At 62.0% G+C, this 22,297-nt stretch overlaps 1 protein-coding gene across 1 annotated transcript; it reads left to right on the top strand.

The window, feature by feature from the left end:
• The first annotated feature begins 1,338 nt into the window (after positions 1-1,338).
• SAMD11 (sterile alpha motif domain containing 11) lies at positions 1,339-21,818 on the top strand. Its single transcript, XM_047084600.1, has 14 exons — positions 1,339-1,855; positions 3,025-3,116; positions 7,062-7,243; positions 8,593-8,643; positions 12,627-12,751; positions 15,987-16,076; positions 16,250-16,384; positions 18,345-18,507; positions 19,594-19,709; positions 19,940-20,018; positions 20,102-20,616; positions 20,861-20,985; positions 21,346-21,456; positions 21,573-21,818. The coding sequence occupies exons 1-14, from the start codon at positions 1,339-1,341 to the stop codon at positions 21,816-21,818; spliced, it is 2,547 nt and encodes an 848-aa protein (XP_046940556.1).
• The last annotated feature ends 479 nt before the right edge of the window (positions 21,819-22,297 follow it).

Here is a 22,297-nt window from a genome sequence, read left to right as displayed (position 1 = left end):
GCTCCAGGCTCCGAGCCATCAGCTCAGAGCCCGACGAGGGGCTCGAACTCACGGACCGCGAGATCGTGACCTGGCTGAAGTCGGACGCTCAACCAACTGCGCCACCCAGGCGCCCCAGACTGCCTGGATTTAAAGCAGCTGTGTGACATCAAGAGAGTTACTTGACCTCTCTGTGTCTCACCTTCCTCATCTATAAATGACACAATGAGGAAAACTCACTGAGATGATCAAGTGAACTAAGGCATGTAAAGCGCATAGTAAGGTGGCAATGGCTGACAGAATTGTTGTTACTCACAGAGCATGAAGCCTCCCCAACACATCTGCTGAGGCCACACACCACAAACCCACAGCCTCACGCCCTGCAGATGCAGAGGAGACCACCCACGCCCGACAGTAATGCCCACCACCCACCGCCGCTGTGCCAACACTCCTACCCAGAGCCGCCACGCAGGCAGGCGGTCCCAGACCACCGATCCCCCGTCGGCCAGGAGCCCACTCCCGGGTCCTGGGCCCGCCCCCTCCCCACGTGCAGTCCCGGACTCCAGCTGCGCCCAGTGACTCCCTCAACAATGGCGCGGTAGGTGCGCGCGGCTTCTCGCTGGCATACGCCCCTTCGCACACCCGGGACTCCCTTTCTCCTATCCTCGTCCACTCGGGAATGAGGCAAGGGTGCGTGCAGCCCCGTCCCGCCACCCCCCGCCGCCAGCCGCGTGAGCCCAGTCGGCCGTCACGCACCCCCTGCCGGAGCCCGCGCCCGCCCGCCCGCCGCGCCGGGGCCGTTTAAATGGGCCAAGTTGTGGCGGCGGCGGCGGCGGCGGAGGCGGCGGCGGGAGTCTCCCAAGTCCCCGCCGGGCGGGCGCGCGCCAGTGTACGCGGGTGCGCGACCGGGGCGGCGGGGCGGCGAGGCGGCGAGGCGGGACCTGGGCCTGGGACCCCCGGGCGGGGCGGGGCGAAGGGCCGCAGACTTCCCGACTCCACTGCCAGGCTGGGCCCGGCGGGCAGTCCGGCGAGCGGGGCGCGGGGCCGCCTCACGGGGCGCGGGCGCAGGTGGCCCGGCGCCCTGTGGAGCCCTGGCGCTCCGGAGCGCGATAGGAGATCGATAGCAGCTCCCGCGGCACCATGACTCGGGCAGCCGAGGCCCCGCCAGCCGGCCGGGAAGCGGTCCGAGGTGGCCCGGCGGGCGGCGCGGCGGCAGGTGCTGGGGTGCAGTAGCGGATAGGGCGGGCGCGCGGCCAGGCGACTCCTGGGCCCCCGGCCCTCGAGCTCCAACTCCAGTCCCCGGGCCCAAGCAAGTTGCGCCGGCGGCGGAGAGCCGGGCTGCAGGGCCACCGGCCCGCCATGCCGGCGGTCAAGAAGGAGCTCCCAGGCCGCGAGGACCTGGCCCTGGCTCTGGCCGCCTTCCGTCCGACCCTGGCCGCACTACCACTGCCGCCGCTCCCAGGCTACCTGACACCACTGCCAGCTTCGGCCGCCCTGCCCCCGGCCGCCTCGCTACCCGCCGCGACCGCCGGCTACGAGGCGCTGTTGGCTCCGTCACTCCGCTCGCCGCGCGCCTACCTGAGCCTACACGAGGCCGCCCCGTACCTCCACCTGCCCCGGGACCCCCTGGCCCTCGAGCGCTTCTCTGCCACTGCGGCCGCAGCACCGGATTTCCAGCCGCTGCTCGACAACGGCGAGCCGTGCATCGAGGTGGAGTGCGGCGCCAACCGCGCGCTACTTTACGTGCGCAAACTCTGCCAGGGCAGCAAAGGTCCGTCCATCCGCCACCGCGGGGAGTGGCTCACACCCAACGAGTTCCAGTTCGTCAGCGGCCGGGAGACGGCCAAGGACTGGAAGCGCAGCATCCGCCACAAAGGTGCGGCCGCCACCGTCCCTCCTCTACGCTCCCCGAGGACCCCTGGGTCGGGACCCCCTCATTCTGCTACCTGGGAGACTCCGTCTCCGCCCAGAGAGGGCGCTGCGGCTCCGGGGCTGCAGCAGAGACACTCCCCCGCCAGCCCTCCCAACCCCCCCCTGCCCCCTCCCCCCCCCCCATCTCCGCAGCACGGTCGCCTTGGTGGACCGAGGCAGAGCTCCCTCGGCCTCCACCGTCACCCCAGCTTGGGCCGCGGTGCTCTGGGCTCCCAACTGCACGCAAGCCGGTCCCTCCTCCCACTCGGAAGGTCTTTGCGGGATTCCTGGGCATTGTGGCTCAGGGGAAGTTTACGGGAACTCGGGAAATTGCGGGAGACCGGCTGGGCGGGACACACTTCCCTCCCTGGTCGGTGAGCCCCCAGGATCCGGCGGGAGTCGAGGGACACACATGCGGCCGGGCTGCGGGTGGGACTTGGTGGAGGGAAGGGGAAGGTGTGTGGGTGGCGCAGGCAGGTGGGGGGCGCGGGGGCGCGCGTCGGGGCGGGGGCGCGCGCGGAGCTGGAAAGGCAGCGGGGCTGGTAGCAGCCTGCTTGGAGAATTCAGGAGTCTGGCTCCGAGGGCGCGAGGTGCGGGCGCCTGAGCAGGCAAGCAGGGGAGGCGCGGCGAGCGCCAGGCGCGGGGGCCGGGGGTCGTTAGAAAGTTAGGGACCCGGTCGCGCTGGGCTTTGGGGTTCGCGGCTCAGCTGTGGCTGCCCTCTTCCCGCTGCGGGGTCACGCGCAGTCCCGGGTCCTGGCGGCGCCGTTCACCTGCGCGCTGGATCGACCTTCCTGGGCCCGGTTCCCAGTCCCCGCAGACAGGCTTGGAGAGGGTTAGAGCGCGGGAGGGGGGACGCAGGGGGCGGGGAGGAGGCGGCTTTTGGTCAGGGGAGGGCGCTCGCCGGGAACTAGAGTTTCTGAGCTCTGCAGATCCCCGTGGCTTCCGCGAGGGTGGGGTGGGCGGCAGGGCCTGGGGGTGGGTTCGGAAGTTGGACTGAGGTGGTTGTTCACACACGTGCCGGGAGGGGGAGCGGGCCTTGCAGTTTACTGCGCCCCGAAAGCGTTCCTGCGTGCGTCGACTCTACCTGTGCCCAGCCCTGCTCTCTCACCGGTTCTGCCTCGGCCCTCCTCACAGGAAAAAGTCTGAAGACGCTTATGTCCAAGGGGATTCTGCAGGTGCACCCTCCGATCTGCGACTGTCCAGGCTGTCGAATATCCTCCCCAGTGGTGAGATGTGGGAGAAAAGTTGGGGCTTTGGGATCTTCTTTCTCCCCTGCAGAGCTTGTGCCTGTTTTCTAGGATCCAGAGTCCGTGCCAGTGTGCAGGAGGGAGCCCCTGAAGAGCAAACAGGGGAGACTTTGCTTTGGGTGGGAATCCTGGGGGAGCCCTCTCCCCTTTGGATGCAGGGCCTGATCACGCCTATCTTGGAGCCACTCCTTGGGGAGCCTTGGAGCTGCTTCTCCTGAGGTCCTGGGGACAGGGTGTGAAGGTGTCCTCCCTGGACATGTCATCCAGCTGTGGCCTGGGGATCCTGCCTGTCACATGTTTGGGGGGGGGGTCCCACTGTGTCAGCTGGCCCAGGTTGGGAGAGAGGCTGGTCCCAGGGTAAAACTTGTTCTGGGATGTAACAGTGTTGGCTGGCCTGGATGTGCATTCTGGGGTGGTCACAGCTTAGCTGTGACTAACATGTGTCTCTGGGATGCCAAGAGCTAGACCCCTGCTGGGCAAGGCTCTGGATGTCCAGGAGAGTCTGAAGATACAACCCAATTAGGGGCAGAATCTGAGCAGTGTGGGCCTTTAGTGTCAAGAACTGGGGTTGGAGGCTGATGTGGGGTCCCCAACCCAGCGCAGACATATACGACCCCCTCATTGGCCTAGCGGAGCAGCAGAGATCGGGGTGCTGTGCCTGCCCCTGAAGCACTGTCTTCCATGTCACATGTCCTCCAGGCAGCGGTAGTCGGAGGGTTGATCTGAAGAGGAAATTGTCTCTTGAGAGGAACCAGTTTTGAGCTTCTGGGGGAGAGCCACTTAGGGCCCTGGCTCTTGGTGGCAGTTAGGGTTATGCCACTGTTCCTGGCACCATCAGCAGCACCCTCTCACAGGAGGTGGTGAGAGAGGACCCGAGACACCCACCTTCGGCTTCTTTGCTTTGGACTAGAGGTAGGAAGGAGAAAGGGACGTCTTGGTTTCCTTGTGGACCCCGGAGGTAGCTAAGCTGGGCGAGCTGGGAAGCCACAGACACCCCTGTGAAGACAGACACCAGATCAGACGCACAGATTGGACAGGGGAAGGGGGATACAGCCACGCCTCCCCTGTGTACCTATCCCAATCACGTGCCTGACACGGGCTTATCGCCAGACTCTGTTGCACAGGCAGCCGGCCTCCTGCCCACCACCACGGTTCCTGCCTGGGGCAAGAGACTGAGTTCCTTCCCCACATATGCACCTTTCCAAGGAGCTGGTACTGGAGAAGAGTCCTCTGGGCACCTTCCAGGCTGGCCTGGAGTTTCTCCTTGGGTCGGAGGGGACCCGCCTCTCCCAACCCACTCTTCCAGAGATCTCTCCCAAGAGTGTGGGGTACAGGTGGCCTGAGCCCAGTATCAGTTTCCCCAGGACACTGCTTGGATTGGGGGCAGGGTGGGTGGGTAGGTCAGACAGGGATGAGGCCCAGCCTAGAACTGCCTACTTGTCTGGGGCTCTCAGGTCACTGCCCTACAGGAGGGATGCCTCAGACCTGGGCCTGCCTCTCCTGAACCTGGTCCCTCCCAAGCCTATCGCTGTACCTCACCCTTAGGAAGGAGCTCCACAGACTTCCTTGTCTTTCTAGCATCCACCTTAGCCACATAGAGACTGCCTTGCTCCACACCCCCCCACAGCCAGGCCCAAAGGTACGTACACACTTCAGAGTCACAGATACTCCAGGGGCAGAATGTGGGTGTGCATGTGGCGCAGGGATCGTGCAGCCATGCAAGCTGGCTTTCATGTACCCACGCTTGCACTCTGAGGGGCCAGTGCTTGGCGAGGGGCAGAGGCTGGGCACCCAGCTTTCAAATCTGTGCTGCCGAGCACGGGTTGAGGTCTTGGGTGTGCCTGGGAGGCACGTATGTTCTCTGTCCTTGGCTGGGGCCCTGGTCCCTCTTCCTCAGTTCCCCTTCACAGGAGCCACTCCAGGCCAGCACAGCTGGTCAGGCTCCGTCCCAGGTGGCAGTCTTACTGCTGTCATTCCCCTCTCCTCTTCCTTGTCTTACAGATGAGAAGCAGAGGGAAATGCATTTCCTTTTCTTCTCGAGAGAATAGTTTAACTAAAGCAGAAAGGAGAGGAGGTCCAGGTGCTTGGGCTACAATAGGCTAGAGAAGGGCAGGGCTGAGGGGACTTCCCAGCAGTGCACACTTCAGACAGGCCAGGGGCTGTTGAAAACACTTTCCCCTGGAGCCCACTAGCTGGCACAGAGAGGCACGGGGACCAGACAGGCGGTCACACCTACAGCCTCACCCACTCTCTGCTATTTCCAATAGAGCACAGGGCCAAGGCCAGGGTCTCAGAAGGGGCCACAAAGCAGGCCCTTTCATCTTTCAGGCCTACCCTCAGACTCCATTGCCCCACCCACCCCAACGCTGTCCCGTATATCTCATTGAGTGTGTTGCAGAGAGGAACATGAGGGTGTCCCAATGGATTCATAAGGGCTGGCTTATGGAGACTGGCTCCTGGAGTCTGGGGATGGGGCTAATTGTGGTCCCCAGACCCAGTTGAGGAGGGGGAGAAGACCAGGGCTCCCTGGCTCTCGGCACCACTGCCCAAATCTGGAGCTTGAGTGGGCTGGGTCTGAAGAGAAGGACCCTTACTCTGGAGGACAGGACTACTGTGGTGGCTGCACAGCTGTCCATTAGGTCCAGGATGACACTGGTGAGGCAAGACCCTCCTTCACACCTTCCTCCTCGGGTCCCCGGGTATGGTGGCATTGTCCTGGCAACAGGGAAGAGGGTGTCTGAGGAGGCCTCAGTCACTGAAAGGATGAGAGAGAATTAGATAATCCCAAGATCCCTGCCACCTCCAGGAAACAGCAACCTGTTATTGAATAAGAAAAAGCTTCCTGCCCACCAGAAAATAATCAATAACTTTTTTCTTCCACTGGGGCGGCAGGACCTAAAGACACTGGAGGCAGCGGTGGTATATAGGGACCTTGCCTGTCCCATTGGTGTGTGAGCATGCTCTGAGCGTGGACAAGCTCAGTGCGGACTGGCCTCCACGTCTGTGCAAATGCCTCCTGCTCTGATCTCCCAGCATACGGCACACACATGCATCCACATACTCACAACATGGGTGCAGGGTGGGGAGAAGTAGGTATTGTGAGAGATACTGAATCTCTGTTTCTGACCCAGAGGCTGGGCCCCGAGAGGGGCAGGGGAGAGGCTGGGCCCCCAGAGGCTGGGTCAAAGGGTCTGGGCTGGTAAGGCCTCCCCACCAGGTGACCTGCGAACCCCAGGACTGCAGTTTGCAAGGGGTCAGCAGGCTCAGGCCCCAGACTCAGGCTTCACACTGCCCTTGAACTGGACCTGGCATGGCACTAGCAGAACAGAAAAAGGACCTGGCATCGGTTGGGGGTTCACACAGGAGCCGTGTGGGATTGTCCGGCAAACACATGCAGACAGTGGTAACGGCACATTGAACAAGTGGCAGAACACAGACCTCTGTTGTGGGGGCTCTCACGGCCTCTTGGGGCTCCCTGGCACCAGGAAAGCCGGGGCTGGCCTCCAGGTGGACATCCCCGCACTCAGGCTGATCGCCTGTGGAGGGAGCGAGGCTGGACTATGGAGTCTGGACAAGGCATGTGTCATGAGCAGCCTGGCCAGGGCCCACAGCCCTTCGCCTCACCCCCCTCCAGGGTGGCATGGAGCAAGGAAGGTGGTCTGTGGAGGGGTCGCTGACCCAGGCCTCAGCTCTCTGCTCCTGTCTTCGCCTGAGGCCACCGGGGCTCCTGTGGACCCTGGGGCCTGCACTGCAGGCTAGAAGCACCTTAGCAGGGCCTTTGATGGTCCCTACTTGATCTTAGTGGTTGCTGTGAGGGCTTCTGTCACCCGGGCCCTGCCCGAAGGTTGGGCCTGGGGTGCAAGCTGCCCAGGAGGCTGAGGGTCCTGATTTAGCCTAACCTTCCTCTGCTCCCTCCCTTCCCAGAACCGGGGGCGGCTGGCAGACAAGAGGACGGTTGCCCTCCCCACTGCGCGGGTCCTAAAGAAGGAGCTGACCACCAGCTTCTCGGCCAGTGATGGTGACAGCGATGGGAACGGCCCCGCCTATGGGCAGCGGCCAGGCTTGAAGCAGGAGGACACCCCCCATGTCCGTATCATGAAGAGAAGGTACTTTTACCGATGACCAGGTGGGGAGGGCACATGGGCTCTGGCTGTGGTGGTGAGGGAGGGACATCAAGACTGGGGCCTCCAGGCAGCTGAGAGCCAGGCCAGGGTGCGGGCCCTTGGACCTCAGGACAGGGCCCAAGTTTGGATTTTCTTGTCTTGGTATCTGCCGAAGCTGAAATAGCCTGAACCCCTCCATGCCACGGGACCGTAGTGAGAACCCACCCGGAGGGAGGGGCCGACATGGTTCTGTGCGGGGGGAGGAAGGAGGCTGGGCCAGCGGCTCTAGGAGGAGGGCAGTCAGGGAGACCCAGGAAGGGATGGCCTGGCGCCACCACAGCCAGGCAGAGAGGAGGAGGCTGAGCAGCCCCTAAAACGCTCGTGCTCATTCTCCTTGGCAAGCAGCGGCTCCCCTGGCTTCTCACCGTCCCTTCCAGCCTTGAGGGTCACTATTCCTGACTTCCCACCCTCTCCCCTCCTGGCAGAGGCACCTCCCTCTGTCCACTCACCTCTTCATCCCTCCATCTGTCTGTCTGTCCATCCAGCACATGTCACACATCCCCAGAGTCTCGAGGCCTTTTCTCTTCTCGCCTAGTCTTTTAACATGTTCCAATTTCTCCTACCCTCAAATAACCCTCCCAAACCCCCAACACCCCCACTTCCCAGCCCCCATACCCCCGCTGGCTAAGTTGACACGCCCACACAGGCTTCCAACCACCTTCCTTCAGCCCGAGGGTCTTTCTGCTGTGGGTGAGGACACAGGCACAGGGCAGAGCTATTTCCTTACTTGACTGTCGTACTGTTGTTTGGCATCCCTCCTACCTACGGGGCGCAGTGCTCGCTTTCAAGAGGCAGACTGGTAGCACCTGGGACCCAGGGAGCTGCACCCACCTGGGCTGACACTGAACCATCGGTGCTAGCGGCAGTCTGGGGGCTTGCTCCGTGCCCTAGTTCCAGCCTGGCCGAAGCAGCTCTAACAACAAGCAGTTTGGGTTCAGTCATATGGCTGCTGGGCAGAAGAAGCCTTAGGCTGCCCTGCCCCCTCTGCACAACGTGGCAGCTCTTCTGGGTTCACTGCACCAAGAGGCAGAGGTATGGCAGCCTCGATTCCATCCTTCCCAGTTTCTTTGTTCCGTGAGACCAGGAACTGGCTCCCACCCCATGCTTCTATCCTGATGTCAGCCACCGGCTGGTTGAGCTGGTACCAGACGGCACAGGAGACAAAGCTGAGCCAGCCCAGTTCCCTTGGGGCCAGCGCTCTGGGGCAGATGAGGGCTATGCCATACCCATGCCCTGCTGTTCACGTACTAGGTCCCAGAGGCCACTTTGACCCTCTGCTTCTCTCCTTGCAGAGTCCACACCCACTGGGACGTGAACATCTCCTTCCGAGAGACGTCCTGCAGGTAGGGTTCGGGTCTGGGCCAGGCTTTTCCCCATACCCTGTGCATGGGCAGGATGGAGACCTGTTGCCCCATGTCCCCTGGGCCTGCTGCTAAATCTCTCTAGCTCCCTCCCTTCCTCCCCTCCTTACTCTGTGGTCTGTCTGTCGACTTGTGCACGGGCCTTGCCAGCAGCACAGGCATGGGTTCTGGGCAGCCCAATCCTGGAGCCAGAGTGCACTCCCCTTCCCACATGGGACTGGCCATTTGAGTCGATCTGCCCAAAGATGAGGCCGTGACCTCTCCCTCTCACCCTCCCAAAGACCCACCAGGAGGTGAGAATGGTGGTGTGTACATGGGATCTTACAGGATGCATAGGCGTTTACTAGGGAAAGAGGAAGTCTGCAGAGGTATGGAAGAACAAGGCAAGGGGATGTGTGGGATGGGGGTGGGGGTTTGGGGGGAACTGGCAGGTCTGACTCAATTGAATGCTAAAGAACTTTGGATGCTGAGGCTGTAGGACAGGGTCCTCCAGGCAGTGAGGAGCCACCAGAAGTTCTTGAGCAGAGGACTGACAGAGTGTTTTGATGGGGTCCTTCTTGGAGGCCCTGCCCAGGAGGTTGGAGGTTTGCTCCAGTACACGGCACTTCAGGCTGTAGAAGCATGGGGGAGGGCAGGGGGGCTGCAAACCCAAGACTTAGTAAGGAGAGACAATGAGGGGACCTGATGAGGAGATTGGGGGACATTGAGAAGGCCCAAGTTCCAGGTTCCAGAGGGGCAGAGGATGGTCAGTCTGTGGCTGCAGCCCAGGCTGCGGTTTCTGGTCAGCGGGGTCAAGTCTTACCCTGGGGCTTCCAGGGAGGACACAGGAAGGGGCTGGCCCAGCAGGTTAGGGGCTTGCGCTCCCCACCCCCAGCCTGGCCCTGTGCCATATGTGTTCTTAGGTACATCTCTGAAAACGTTTGGGTCCTGGAGCCGGATTACAACGAAAACACCTTCAAACTTATTTCCACCTCATTCTGAAGTTGCCCACTCAACTGTTCATTTTTATGAACCGTCATGAACATTGATGACATTTTATGAGCCTTTTACTTGGGAAGCCACAGGATAAATTTGTCAGCGAAGCTTATAGGGAACCCAAGGGAGGCTCCTGCATTCTGAGAATGACTCCTCCTGCCTGCAGCCCCCTCCTCATCCACCCCAGCCTTGTAAAGTGAGAGAAGGTCCCAGGTGTCCAGACGCAGGGGGCCCCTGGTAAGGGGCCAAGTCCAAGTGCATGTGGGGTCCTTCACTCTTGCACAAGCTCCCAGAGGTGGCTGAGATGACTCTCTGGATTTTACCAGAGGGGAGATTGCAGTTTGGGGGCAGGGGCAGAGCATGGTCAAGAGGACTTACAGCCCATCTGCCCTCTACCTGCTGATACGGCCCCTCGGCCTCTGGCCAGGCACACAGCCCAGCTGCCTCACACTGCCCCCTCCCCGGCTCTGTCTTTGTCTCTTCCTGGCTCCTTTTGGCCCCATCTGTCTGTCCTTGTCTCCTGTCTGTTCTCTAGGCTCTGTCCGTCCGTCTCTCTGCTATTCTCATCCTTTCGATCTCTGCATCCGTCCACTCGATAGTGCCTGTCTGCTCGAACGTCCTCATCTCTCACTCTCCGTTTGTCTGTCTCTCTCCATCCATTGGCCTGCCTGCTTGAAACTCCCACCTCAGGGGCCATGCACCCCAGGCAGCAGGCAGAAGATATGGTCCCTGCCCTCCTGAGGCCCCTGAGTTGGCTAGGATATGGGCAAGGACTAGACAGTATGACAGTCGCGGAGGGAGCCTGGAGGAGCCCAGGGTGCCCCTCAGAGAGAGTTGGGGTCCAAGGGGCAAGACCCTTCTCCCTCATCCTCGCAGCATACCCTCCTCCATGTAGCCCCTTCTGTCACTCAAGCTCTCCCCCTCACCTTCTGACACACAGCCCCACTCCATGGTGCCACAGAGAGCCTCCTAAGTCCCTCATGGGCTTTGTCCCTTGTGCACAGCAGGACGCAGCAGAGGGTGTTTCCATGGCCACAGGAACCTCGTACTTGGGATGCCAAATGCAAGGCTTACGCATTTTCAGCCTGCTGTTTCTTTGTAGTTCTTTATATAAAACCTGGCATATTTTGTTCAGTGAGTGGCCAGATGACCAGAACATGTTTTCCAGGCTGTCTTGGGCCCTGTGGGATAAACCCCCAAGGCAGAGAGCAGGGGTGGGGTGGGCGGCAGTGTTCTGGTTCCCACTAGGCCTCACTTCCACCGTGCCACAGCACCTGTGCCCGAACAACTGACCTGTCAGTAAAAGAACTGACGGCCATAGTGGGGGGGGGGGGGCGGAGGGTACAGTCCAAGGTCCCTGTGTGGGCGCTGGACTAAGGGTTCATGGGGAACAAACTGATGGGCTCTTTCCTCACCTATCCGGTCTGCGGGTAGTTGGTTCACTTCCTATAGGAGCCCTGGGGACACCAGAATTGGATCCCCTCAGGGGAGAACTCGGAGGCGTCTCTAGACACCCCCTCACCCCCTCCCTAGTGCTGAGGACAGCAGTTCTCTCCTCAACACCTTCGCATTGATGAGGATGATAGAGGGATGAGAATTGCTGCCAATTAATCCCATAAAGTACTTACTCCCACCCCACCTGCACTCCTGTTTGCGTAGGGGGGGCCCTTCTCTCCTCCTGGGAGAGGCGGTGGGGGTGGGGAGAGAACCCACATCTGGGTCTCCCAGAAGGCTCTAGAGCCCAGCCCTGGAGTCTTTGGGGGCTGAAACTGATCTGCTTAGGGGCCAGCCTGGATTAGCCTACTCCAGCCGCCCAGGCCAGGGGGGCTGGGGGCTACTTAATGAGGTTTAGGGTCGGTTCCCAGGTCACTCCGTGGAGGCCCTCTAGCAGGGGCCCAGCTGGGAGGCTGCTCTGGTACAGGTGGGCCAGGGAACAATGGTCCTGGGGAGGGTGGGGCGCCAAGGGCCCTCCCTGCTCCTCTCCTATTCTGTCTCGACTTCCTGTTGCTCTAGGCTGTATCTGTGAGATGGCGGGTGACCCTTCCCTGTGCCAAGAACATCAACAGCAAATGGGGCCATTTACACACACAGTCGCACTGAGATCTTCTCACTCCTTCTTTTCTCTGGGACTCTGTGGTGTAGGATTGAGTTGATTTAGCAGGAAGAGAAATGAGGAAACAAAAGAGTTAAATACATGCTTATTCCAGGCCCGCACATGCCTGGTGGCTGAGGCTCTTAGCTGGGAGCCTTGGGGAGAGCAGAGTGTCCTGAACACACGGGAGGACCAGGCTCCCAATTCATGTTGTATGTCTGTGTGTCTGTGTGTGTCTGTAGGTGCATGCTCTTTAGGCCCTTTGGGTGAGTGTACACGTGTCCCTGTGTGTGCACACACCTCATTGGCTGCAGGACTTTGGTCTGAATCTTGGTTTCCTTATTTGAAGAAATTGAGGGTCTGTGGGTGGTTACAAGTTTTAGTTGAAAGAGTGCGTGCAACTTCCTTAGTGAAGCACAGTAGTTAAATGCTAGATAAGTGATATGTGCATCTATGACAGTGTGTGTCCTCTCTGGGCACCTTCTCATGAGCAGACCCCGCCCCCCCCCCCCCCTTGCCTGGTGATTGCTCTGGTCACTCTGGGGAGAGCATGGCAAAACTGAGCTGGGCTCCTGAGCTCTGTACACGCCCTCCCTGGGGACAATGGTGGGGCCTGAGTGTAAGGTCCCGTGCCAGGTAGACACTTGGCAGGTCCTAGTGGTCTTGGGTGGGGCTGGATAGGTCACACCCACTAGATGTTTCCCCTGGGACCGGCCGTGGGGATGCCCACATGTGTGCTGTCACAGGCCACAGAGAGGTGTGTAGGATGCCTTGCACTTTTGTGTTGTCCTCGGGCTCTATGCGTGCCCACACTCGAGCTTGGTCAGGCATTTGCTGTACCCAGCACTGGGCACATGGCCTCTTGGGGTCTCACCCTCACTGTCTTGCTTCACGACAGCCAGGATAGTGACCTGCCCACCCTCATATCCAGCGTCCATCGTAGCCGCCACCTCGTTATGCCCGAGCATCAGAGCCGCTGTGAATTCCAGAGAGGTGGTGTGGAGATCGGCCTGGGAGCTGCAGGTGAGGAGCTGGGGGGCAGGGGGGAGAGAACAGGGCTGCCAGGGCCACTGCAGCTCAGCCTGGGGACAGCCTGCCCTGCCACCCTCCCAGTGTCTCTGCTCAGCAGCTCTGGATGCCGCCACCCCCAGCAGCCTTGGCTGGCAGCCAGGGAGGCCAGCGGAGGCGGGAGGTGGCAAGGCCGGCTGTCCCCTGGGGCTCCATGTGATGGTAATTGTGTTAATCCCGGCCAGCTGGGCAGACAGGAGGCACAGGCAGTGGCTCCACCGTGGCTGCTTCTGGGGTGGGCTTGGAGTGGCCAAGGCCACTGCCATCCCCTTCCCATAGGAGCAGAAGCAGGAGGACAGTCACGGATGTGCAGGCCTCATAGAGGCTCAGAAATGCACATCGTGAATGGCTCACTTGAGGGCAGGGACACGCTCTACATGCATGAAAGTGCCCACCGGCCCCATGGAGCACAGGCGCCTGGAGGAAGGGGGTCCATCACCTAAGAGAGGGGGCATCTCTGCAGGGGTGAGGCAGGAGAGTGCTAGCTCAGAAGCTCCTGGGGTCATCTCAGAGGGACGGCTCCTGGGGGCAGCAGGAGCTCAGAAGGAGGGAGCAGCTGGGGGACACCGCGCCCCCCCCCCCAAACAGAGGAGTAGGCCAGAGGGGACTAGGCCACAAGGCTTTGCTGCAGAGAATGGGGCATGGCTGAGCTTCAGCTAAAGGGGAGGTAAGAGGAGCTGGCAGGGGCCCCTCGCAGTCCTACGGACCCTGGGCAGGGAAGTTTCCGGCAGTGGCTACAGCTCTCAGAAAGGCTGGGGAGAAGACGGTCAACCCCCATTAGTGCCCCCAGGCGTGCCTGTGCCTGGGAAGGCCTTTGTGGGGTGGGTGTGAGGGGGCTGCTTCTGGAGCCTTGTTGGAGGCGGCTGAGCAGGCAGCTGATAAAATCTAATTGCCCCATCGATCGGGAGGAGCTGCGGGAGCCACACAGTGATTGAGATATTCTAAGCCAGCAGGCCCTCCCCATGCTGCCCGTACACATGGAGACCTCCCCACGGTACACAGCACGAGTGTGCATGCGTGCCCTGCTCCCAGCTGGGGCTGCATGCCTGGGGCCTTTGCGTGGCCCCGCACCCAGCTCACACCCCGTGTCCGGGTGTCACCATGCCACACACCTGTGTCCTCACTCTCACTTTATGCTGAGACGGGCGTACAAGCATGTCAGGGGTCACAGGTGCTCTGCATGGAGTGTCACATGTGTGCGCTGTGCCCAGGTTTTGTCAGAGTTTGCCCTCTCCTCGGGGCTGCAGTCCCCCATTGGCTTCCACTTGTGCCTGTGGGCCCTTGGGTGGAGACATTTGCCTGCCGTCACCTCCTCTTGCTTCTCCGGGAGCCGCTTGTCAATCTTATTCCCACAACCCCAGCCCTGGTCCTTCCCTGGATCCTAGACAGGAAGGGCCGCGGAGGACTGTGAGGGGCTCAGCTGGGGTCCACGCTGGCATCTTACGACTGTGTGTGTGGGTCTATGAGTGAGTGTGGCCCTCATCAGGGACTGGTGGGCCCCCAGATCTCCATGGCGGGATCTTACTGTAGTCACAGGGCTGAGTCTCACTGTGGGCCCTTCTGCCTCCAGCAGCACCTCCCCCAGACAGAGGGGAGCCTTCATCCCCCAAGAGAAAGGGGAAGGGGAGGTTCCACTGTGGAAAATGGGAAACAGAACTCAGGGAAGTGAGGGTGCTGGGTTCTTTGCTAAACCCAGAAGGGGTGTATGCAGGATGGGGTGTGGACCCAGCCCAAAGCCGCTTCCAGGCCCAGCACAGCTGGATGTTGTGGCCCTCCTGCCCTGAGCCCCCAAGGCTGTTGGGGGCTGGCCCTCAGGCTGGTTGTGCCCCCTACCTGTCCTGCCAGGTCACTGAGGTGGGGACCCTTCAACCAAGCAGTGAGGACCTCGTCTCCCAGGGCAGGGGTTGGGCTGCCGAGCCCAGGCCAGTGGCAGCGAGGTGGCTGAGATCAATAAGTTATTAGCACCATTCTGTCAGCTGTAAAGTGGAGATTGATCGGCCTCTCACTGCTGCCGCACTTCCCCGGCCTGATAAAAATGACAGATTAAGGGAATAAGAGAAAGGAATTAGGCTCTGGGAATTAGGCTTCTGGGAAGCCTGCCTTGCTGAGGTGTCATGGCAGGCCTGGTTCACAGAGGGGGTAGCCCCCTCACCCCACCCACCCAGGCGGCCTCTCAGGTCAGAGAGGGGGCCAGAGCACAGGATCTGGCCTGGAGGCCAGCACTGGGGTGGTCCCAGGAGAGCAGGGCATCTGCTGAGCTGTTCAGCAGAGACCCCCACCCCAGGCCCTGAGCTCAGGAAGGAGGGATTAGGGCCTGGGATGGAAAGGGGCTGCCTTGGGGAGACAGATGAGTATGTTTTAGATGTAGGACCTGAGAGAGGCCTTCAGGAGAGAAGTGGGGCTGCCCCTCCCCCCACTACTATGGCCAGGCTGTGTAGAGCAGGTGAGACTGCTCAGGGGTGCCCTCAGGAGCTCAGAGCCCAGCTAGGCAGGTAGGCACGTGTGTGGCCGGAAAGGCCAGGGTGCTGGCTCAGGCCTTCTGAGGGCAGTGAGGGGTGTGGCCTTGGTGGAGGTACCCAGGAGTTGGTGTGGCAGGTGTGCCTGACCTTGGAGGCTTCAAGGTGGCCTTGGGGGCCTGCTGCCTAGGGACTTCCCTGAGCAGGTAGAGGATAGGGGAGGTAAAGTGGCTTCTGGTCTAAACCAAAGCCTTCCATTCCCCTTTAGCAGAATGACCAGGAGGGGCCATTACTTTGTACAGGAGACTAATCTGGCTGGGTAGGGGCGGCAGGGTGCCTGTGGGGTCCTGAGTTGCCACCTGATCTGTTACCACAAACCTCCTGTCACATACACACATACCCCAAAGCCCAGGATCAGAACTGTCCCTTGACCTGTCCAAAGCCTGGCAAGATGTCCTTTGGCTGGCAAGATGTCCTTTGGGAGCCTGGGCTGGGAAAGGCTTTGACCTGGCCAGGATCCAAGGGCACCTGAGCAATGATGGATTTGGTTCCCCAGCATCTCTACCACCTGGGCCTCCTCATGGCACGATCCCCTACCCACGTGTGCTAGGCTCTGAGCTGAGGTTGGCAGGGACCGAGGCCTGGGCTGGGTCCCTCCCTGCCCCTGGCCTTCCCAGCCTCCATCCCCTCCAAGCCCTGAGACACAGGGCGGGGCTCACTCTACCCTCCCCCAGGTGACCTGTTGGGCAAGAGGCCAGGCCGCACCCCCCACGTCAGCGGTGAGTGCCCACTGGAGAAGAAGGCACGAAGCAAGCCACCCCAAGGTGGGAACTCAACTTCAAGGTGGAGGGACAGGTCCCAGAGGAGGGAGGGGGTAACTCAGACCCTGCCACGGCAAAATCAGCCCCACAGCAGGGTCTAAGAGGGGAGGTTCTGCCTCTCTCCCATGGTGGCATCTGAAGGAGAATCCCTTTACCTTATGCTCCTCCCAACACAGAGACTCTGTTGCTGCCAGAGCTAGGGCCCAGCATGGCCCCTGAGGATCACTACCGCCGGCTTGTGTCTGCCCTGAGTGAGGCCGGCACCTTTGAGGACCCGCAGCGTCTCTACCACCTGGGCCTCCCCAGCCACGGTATGTGCCCCCTCCCCATGGCACGATCCCACACCAAGTGTCTACCCACATGTGCTAGGCTCTAACTACCCCTGGAGGCCTCTGCTCAGTGTGAAAAGAGGCCCTGGGGTCTTTGGCTGCTAAGACCAAATCTGGGTCTGGATGTGGGTCTGTAGGCCCCTCGGTCCCTACAGGCCCCTTGTAGGTGGGCAATGAGGAGTCACTCTCCTCCCCTTCTGCCCAGGCAGCCACTTGCCTGGGCAGATGTGGGGGATCCCCCACCTGCATACCCCACTGTCTCCCAGACTGTCTAGCAGAGCCATGCCTCACTTGTGACACGCAAACACTGTCATTTCACAGACACAGAAAACAGAGTCTGAGGTGAACCCCGGTGAGAGTGGGAGGTGGGGACTGAACCAGGCCCACCTGCCTCTCTCCAGTACATGCAGCTTCTCTTTGTCCCCGGGTCTATATGCTGTAGTCCTTCCTACTCCAGCTGTCAGGGCCATGTGTGCGATTGTGCTAGCCACCTCACCTGGGGGGTCAGCCTGGGTCTCTAGGTGGGAGGGGCCAAGAGGAGGGGAGTAGTCAGGCTAGGACATCCAGAAGGCAGGATGGGCGGCAGTTGGGATGTGGCTACCAGGACCTCACTGGTGCTCAGGAGAAGCTCCAGCTGGAGGCGGGGACCCTGCCCCACCCGGTTCCCCACCCTGTGCTCTGTCCATCTGTCCTTCCTGCCTCTCATGGACACACCTCACCCACCCACCATCTGGCACCCTGACCAGCTGCACCTTGGCCTGGCAGACCCCAGCCCACGGTGCTGCCGCTAGCTTGGCTTTTCTGGCTGGAGGTGGGTGAGGGGTGCTGGGAAAGGGGGCAGGATTTCTTCTCCTTACACAAGGCACTGTCCCCCAGGGCAGTCAGGCACCGAGAGCCTGAATAATTCACCAAATGTTAATAATTTAAAAATCTTCCTTTTTAATTGCTTTCCCTGCCCTGCCTGGGGCCCCGCTCGGCTGGCCTGCGCGGGGGAGGGGGCGCCGGCCACCGGGGAGCAGCACCGGGAGCCGGGCTGTCAATCATGGCCCTGCGCCGCCGCCCCCGCCGCGGAGCCGACTGTAAATAACCGAGGCCGTCGGGCGGCGCGGGGGCGAGGGGCCCCGCTGGGATCGATGCAGGCGGCCGCGCCGGCTGGGCTCTGCGGGCTGGCACCCGGCCCGGGCAGGGCCCACCTCCGCTTTTCGGGTAATTAATTTATAAACAGGCGGCAGCGGCGGCGGCCTAGGCTGGGGCTGCGCAGGGCGGGCGAGGGGGGGTGGGGGTGGGGAGGGTGACGGTGGGAGTGGGGGAAGACTCAGAGGCCCGGCCGAGCAGGATGGAGGGACCCGGATGGGGAGCAGAGGGCTAGACTCCTCGAGTGTGCACGGAGTGTTACCGGGAAGGAAGTCACCTGGGCATCGTCTGTCCAGGGCTGGAGACCCATCCCCACGCCTCCAGGAGCAGGCCTGCCTGAGGATCCCTCACTCTTGGGTCTTTGCACAACACCATCCCTCTAGGCCCCCTGCAGCCTTGATCTCCATAACCTCTGAACTCCTGTCAATATCAACATTCAGAGGCCACAGAAGCCCCTGAAAGGGAGGCCTTCCCCTCCCTCCCACTGCATCTTGGTTACTGGCATCCCCACATCGCTTTCAATGCTAACCTGCCCCTCTCTCAATACAGGTGGGTGCCTCCCAACCCCCACTCCCAGCGCCATACAAAGCTAGCGGCACTGTTAAGGGTTTGGTCTCCCCTGCCCTGTGGCCTTCTGTTCATCTTTCCGTCCCCATGACCAAACGGCAAGGTCGCTCTGAGGACATGCTCTCATCAGCACCTGGTCTCCTTGGTGTCCTTGGCCAGTGTCCTATGTTCACCAGCCCTGGGGGAGTCTGGCCTCTAGACCACCACTGACCATCCTCACCCCCCCCCCCAACCTCCCCAGATCTCCTGAGGGTCCGGCAAGAGGTGGCAGCAGCATCTGTGAGGAGCCCCAGTGGCCTGGAAGTCCACTTACCCTCATCCACGGCAGGTCAGCGCCGAAAGCAGGGCCTGGCTCAGCACCGAGAGGGCACCGTGCCAGCTGGCACCCCATCCTTCTCAGAGAGGTACTGGGTGCCCACATCAGAAAAGGCCCCATATTCTCTTTGCTGGCTTCTCAGATACACCTAGCACCTGGTTTCTGCAGGTCACGTCCACAGCCTGCATCTGCCCTCCATCGTGCACACACTCTCCTCCCCCGCCAGTCACACGCAGCCATGTTGGTACAGAAAGTGTGCCAGGCAGTGTGCTGGCCCTAGGTTCATGGTCTGACCCCCGAGTTGGTCAGAGGCCTAGAACACTCCTGGAATAGAATGGGGGGGGGGTGCGGGGGGGGGGTGACCCCTCCTCTGGGCAGGGTGCTAAGGGTGATGGCACTTTCTGTTGAGCAACTGTGGGACTGGCTGAATCCAGGTGCTCCAGAAACAGCTGAGGGCTTTGCTCCCCCAACAGGTAGGTGTGGGGGCTAGAGGCAGATTGGGGGAGTCCGTGGAGAGGAGGGTGTGGAGGGGGCAGAAGGCAGAAGATGGGAGCAGGAGCAGTGCGAGGCCTGGAAACCTTGAAGTCAGCCGAGAGCTGGGGAAGGGAGCCCTCCCCCCCCCCCCCCCCCCCGCCCGCCCTCCGTCCACCTGCAGAGGCCAAGGGGTGAGCGAGCTAGGGGGCGGGAAGGGCTGTGGCGGCTCTCGGTGGTCTCCAGCCGGGCCCCAGGGTACAACCCCCAACAACGCCGAGCCCCCAGCCCTCCGCACCGCCCCCCCAACGGAGCGCTATTTGCAGCTGCCTCCACCGCCTCCAGGATTGCAGCTAATTGCGCCCCCGCCCCCCTAGCCGCCCAGGGTCCGTGGGGAGCGGGGAGGCGGGGGCCCGGCGCGCCCCGCGCGGTAATTACCGCTGCAGTCGCCGCCGCCCGCCGGGTCAGCGCCTCCGCGCCGCCGCCGAGATTAATTGGCGCCGCCAGCCGGGGGCGGGGGCGGCGCGCGACCCGGAGCCGTAACGAGCGGTGCATCGACCGCCCGCGGGGCCGGCAATTAGTAGAGGCGGCGGCGGCGGCGGCGGCGGCAAGGGGGGGTGGGGCGCAGGGCAGTTACGGGAATAGAGGGGGCGCGCGGGGCCGGGGCCTGCGGCGCGCACTCTTACCGCCCCGTCGTCCACAGGGAACTGTCGCAGCCGCCCCCCTTGCTGTCGCCCCAGAATGCCCCTCACATCGCCCTGGGCCCCCACCTTCGGCCTCCCTTTCTGGGGGTGCCCTCGGCCCTGTGCCAGACCCCAGGTGAGGAGTAGGCGGGTGCGCGACCCTGTCCTAAGGGGCTCGTGAGCGCGCACGCCGGGAGGCCGTTGGTGTGGGTGCACCCGGGTTTGCCTATGACCGACCCGGTTTCCACGAGGGCTTCCGTAGTACCAACCCTCGCCCCTGCCGAAGCCAAGGGACGGACCAGGTGGGCTTGGGCGGCCCTAGACCACTCGGCCACCTGGCCTCGTGGTCTGTCCCCTTCCCACCAGGTTACGGCTTCCTGCCCCCTGCCCAGGCGGAGATGCTCGCCCGGCAGCAGGAGCTCCTGCGGAAGCAGAACCTGGCCCGGTAGGTGCCGTGGCGACCGGTGAGGAGGAGGTGGCCCTGCCGAGCCACATGACCCACACTACCGTCTGCTTTTCCTGGTCCAGACTGGAGATGTCGGCAGAGCTGCTGCGTCAGAAGGAGCTGGAGAGCGCGCACCGGCCGCAGCTGCTGGCGCCCGAAGCCACCCTGCGCCCCGCCGACGGCGCCGAGGAGTTGCAGCGGCGCGGGGCCATGCTGGTGCTGAGACACAGCTCCGCGCCGCTGCTGGCCCTGCCCCCCCAGGGACCCCCGGGCCCCGGCCCACCCACCCCTCCCCGGGAGCCTGTCCGCCGAGCCCCTCGGAAGGGGGGACCCAGCCCTGCCTCAGCCCACTCCAGTGAGTCCAAGGAGACCACGGGGGCTGGGCTCTGGGCACAAGATGGCTCTGAGGATGAGCCCCCAAAGGATTCAGAAGGAGAGGACCCTGAGATGGTGGCCGCCGGGGGCCAGGGCCCCACCCTGGGCCAAGCCCCAACTGGAGGGGCCAGCCCTGAGGGGAAGGGGCTTCTCTCAGGGTCCATGCTGCCCCCTCCACTGCCCCTGGGCTTACCCTACGCCGTCAGCCCCTACTTCCACACAGGTGGGCATCCCCTCTCCATGCTTTAGATCCCTCCATGGGGTGGAAAGAATCCTAGCTCCCCTTCTGCGCCCCCTCCCCCCACCACGCCCTGGGTCTCAGGGAGGGTGTCCATGGGAAGAAAAATCCTTTTTAGTGTTCAGTCCAACATCTCTGAACATTTTGGGCAAAGGTCAGCAGACAGGGGTGGGAGCCTAGGAAAGAGCTGGCAATAGTCCTAGTAATACCACCCCCCCCCCCAACCCAGGCACCATGGGGGGACTCTTCATGGATGGGGAGGAGGCCACAGCCCCTGAGGACCTCAGCAAGTGGACAGTGGATGATGTCTGCAGCTTTGTGGGGGGCCTTTCTGGCTGTGGAGAATATGCACCGGTGAGGGCGGTGGGGGGACACCTTCCTGAGATGGTTCCGAGCGCCTCTCCCCGCCCCTCCCCATCTCCCCTCCTCAACAGTGTGTGGGGAGGAGGGGGATGCTATTGCATGCTTCCCCCTGCCCTGTGCCGCGTCAGTGCCTCTGCCTCCAACACTGGCACGTACACGCTCAACACACAGACCTTCCTTCCATTTGCAAGCTTTTCTGGCACACTGTGCCAGCAGCTTCCCTTGGCCCTGCTCTCGCTGGAAAGCCTTGGGGCAACCCCAGACACTCAGTATTTGGTGGGCTGGAGGGACTCAGCAGGGCGGGCGGGCACTGGTCCCAGCACTCAGGCCCGGACCTCTGCCCGCCCCCAGGTCTTCAGAGAACAGGGGATCGACGGGGAGACCTTGCCCCTGCTGACAGAGGAGCACCTCCTGACCACCATGGGGCTGAAGCTCGGGCCTGCTCTCAAGATCCGGGCCCAGGTGAGTGCCAGCTGGGGGCAGCAGTCTCCACACAATGGTGGGTCAGCACCGAGGCTCTTTGTGGCTGCAGGCCAGCAACCCAGAAGGCCCCCCCACCCAGGCCCATCTCTCCGCAGGTGGCCAAGCGCCTGGGCCGAGTCTTCTACATGGCCAGCTTCCCTGTGGCTTTGCCACTGCAGCCACCAACACTACGGGCCCCAGAGCGGGAGCTCACCTCTGGAGAGCAGGCCCTGTCCCCAGCATTGGCCCCTTCCCCCTATGGTGGGGGGCACCCCCCTGCTGGGAGAGCCTCGCCCAAGCAAGAGAATGGAACTGTGGCTCTACTCCCAGGGCCTGCAGACCCCTCCCAGCCTCTGTGCTAACCTGGTGGGTGGACCACCCTAATCCCTAAGCCCTTCGGTGCCAGCAGCTCTGATACAAAGGACCCACTCCACAGCTTCTCTTCCTTTTGGTTTTGGATGCAAAAACAAAGATTTTTTTAAAGGAAAACATGACATCAAAGGAAAAGACTTTCTGAAACTTTCTGGGAGTAGAGTCAGGTGCAGACAGCCTGGGGACCCAAACCTGAGCCCAGGCACAGGGACTCTGCATCCTGGGTACCTGCAGACAAACCAAAGAATGACAGAGAAGGCACATCATGCCACACTGGCCTTGGCCATGCCTGCTGGCTCTCTCTGGAACCGGGACAGTTCTCTGCGAGATTCTCAGCATCCTGCCATCGGGTGAGAGGTCAGGGCAGAGTCCCACTCCAGACCAGCTTCCCTCACGGGGCTGATGTATCTAACCCAGCAGTGCGGTATGCACTGTGGGCAGGCTCCACGGTGCTGGTTTCCATCCCCAC

This window comes from Lynx rufus, unplaced genomic scaffold (assembly GCF_022079265.1).
Source record: "Lynx rufus isolate CCGP_SWC_20201006 ecotype Redwood Valley unplaced genomic scaffold, mLynRuf1.p SCAF_2, whole genome shotgun sequence".
Lineage (NCBI taxonomy): Eukaryota > Metazoa > Chordata > Mammalia > Carnivora > Felidae > Lynx > Lynx rufus.
Note: the sequence above shows the minus strand (reverse complement) of the source record. Positions and strands in the feature narration are given on the sequence as shown.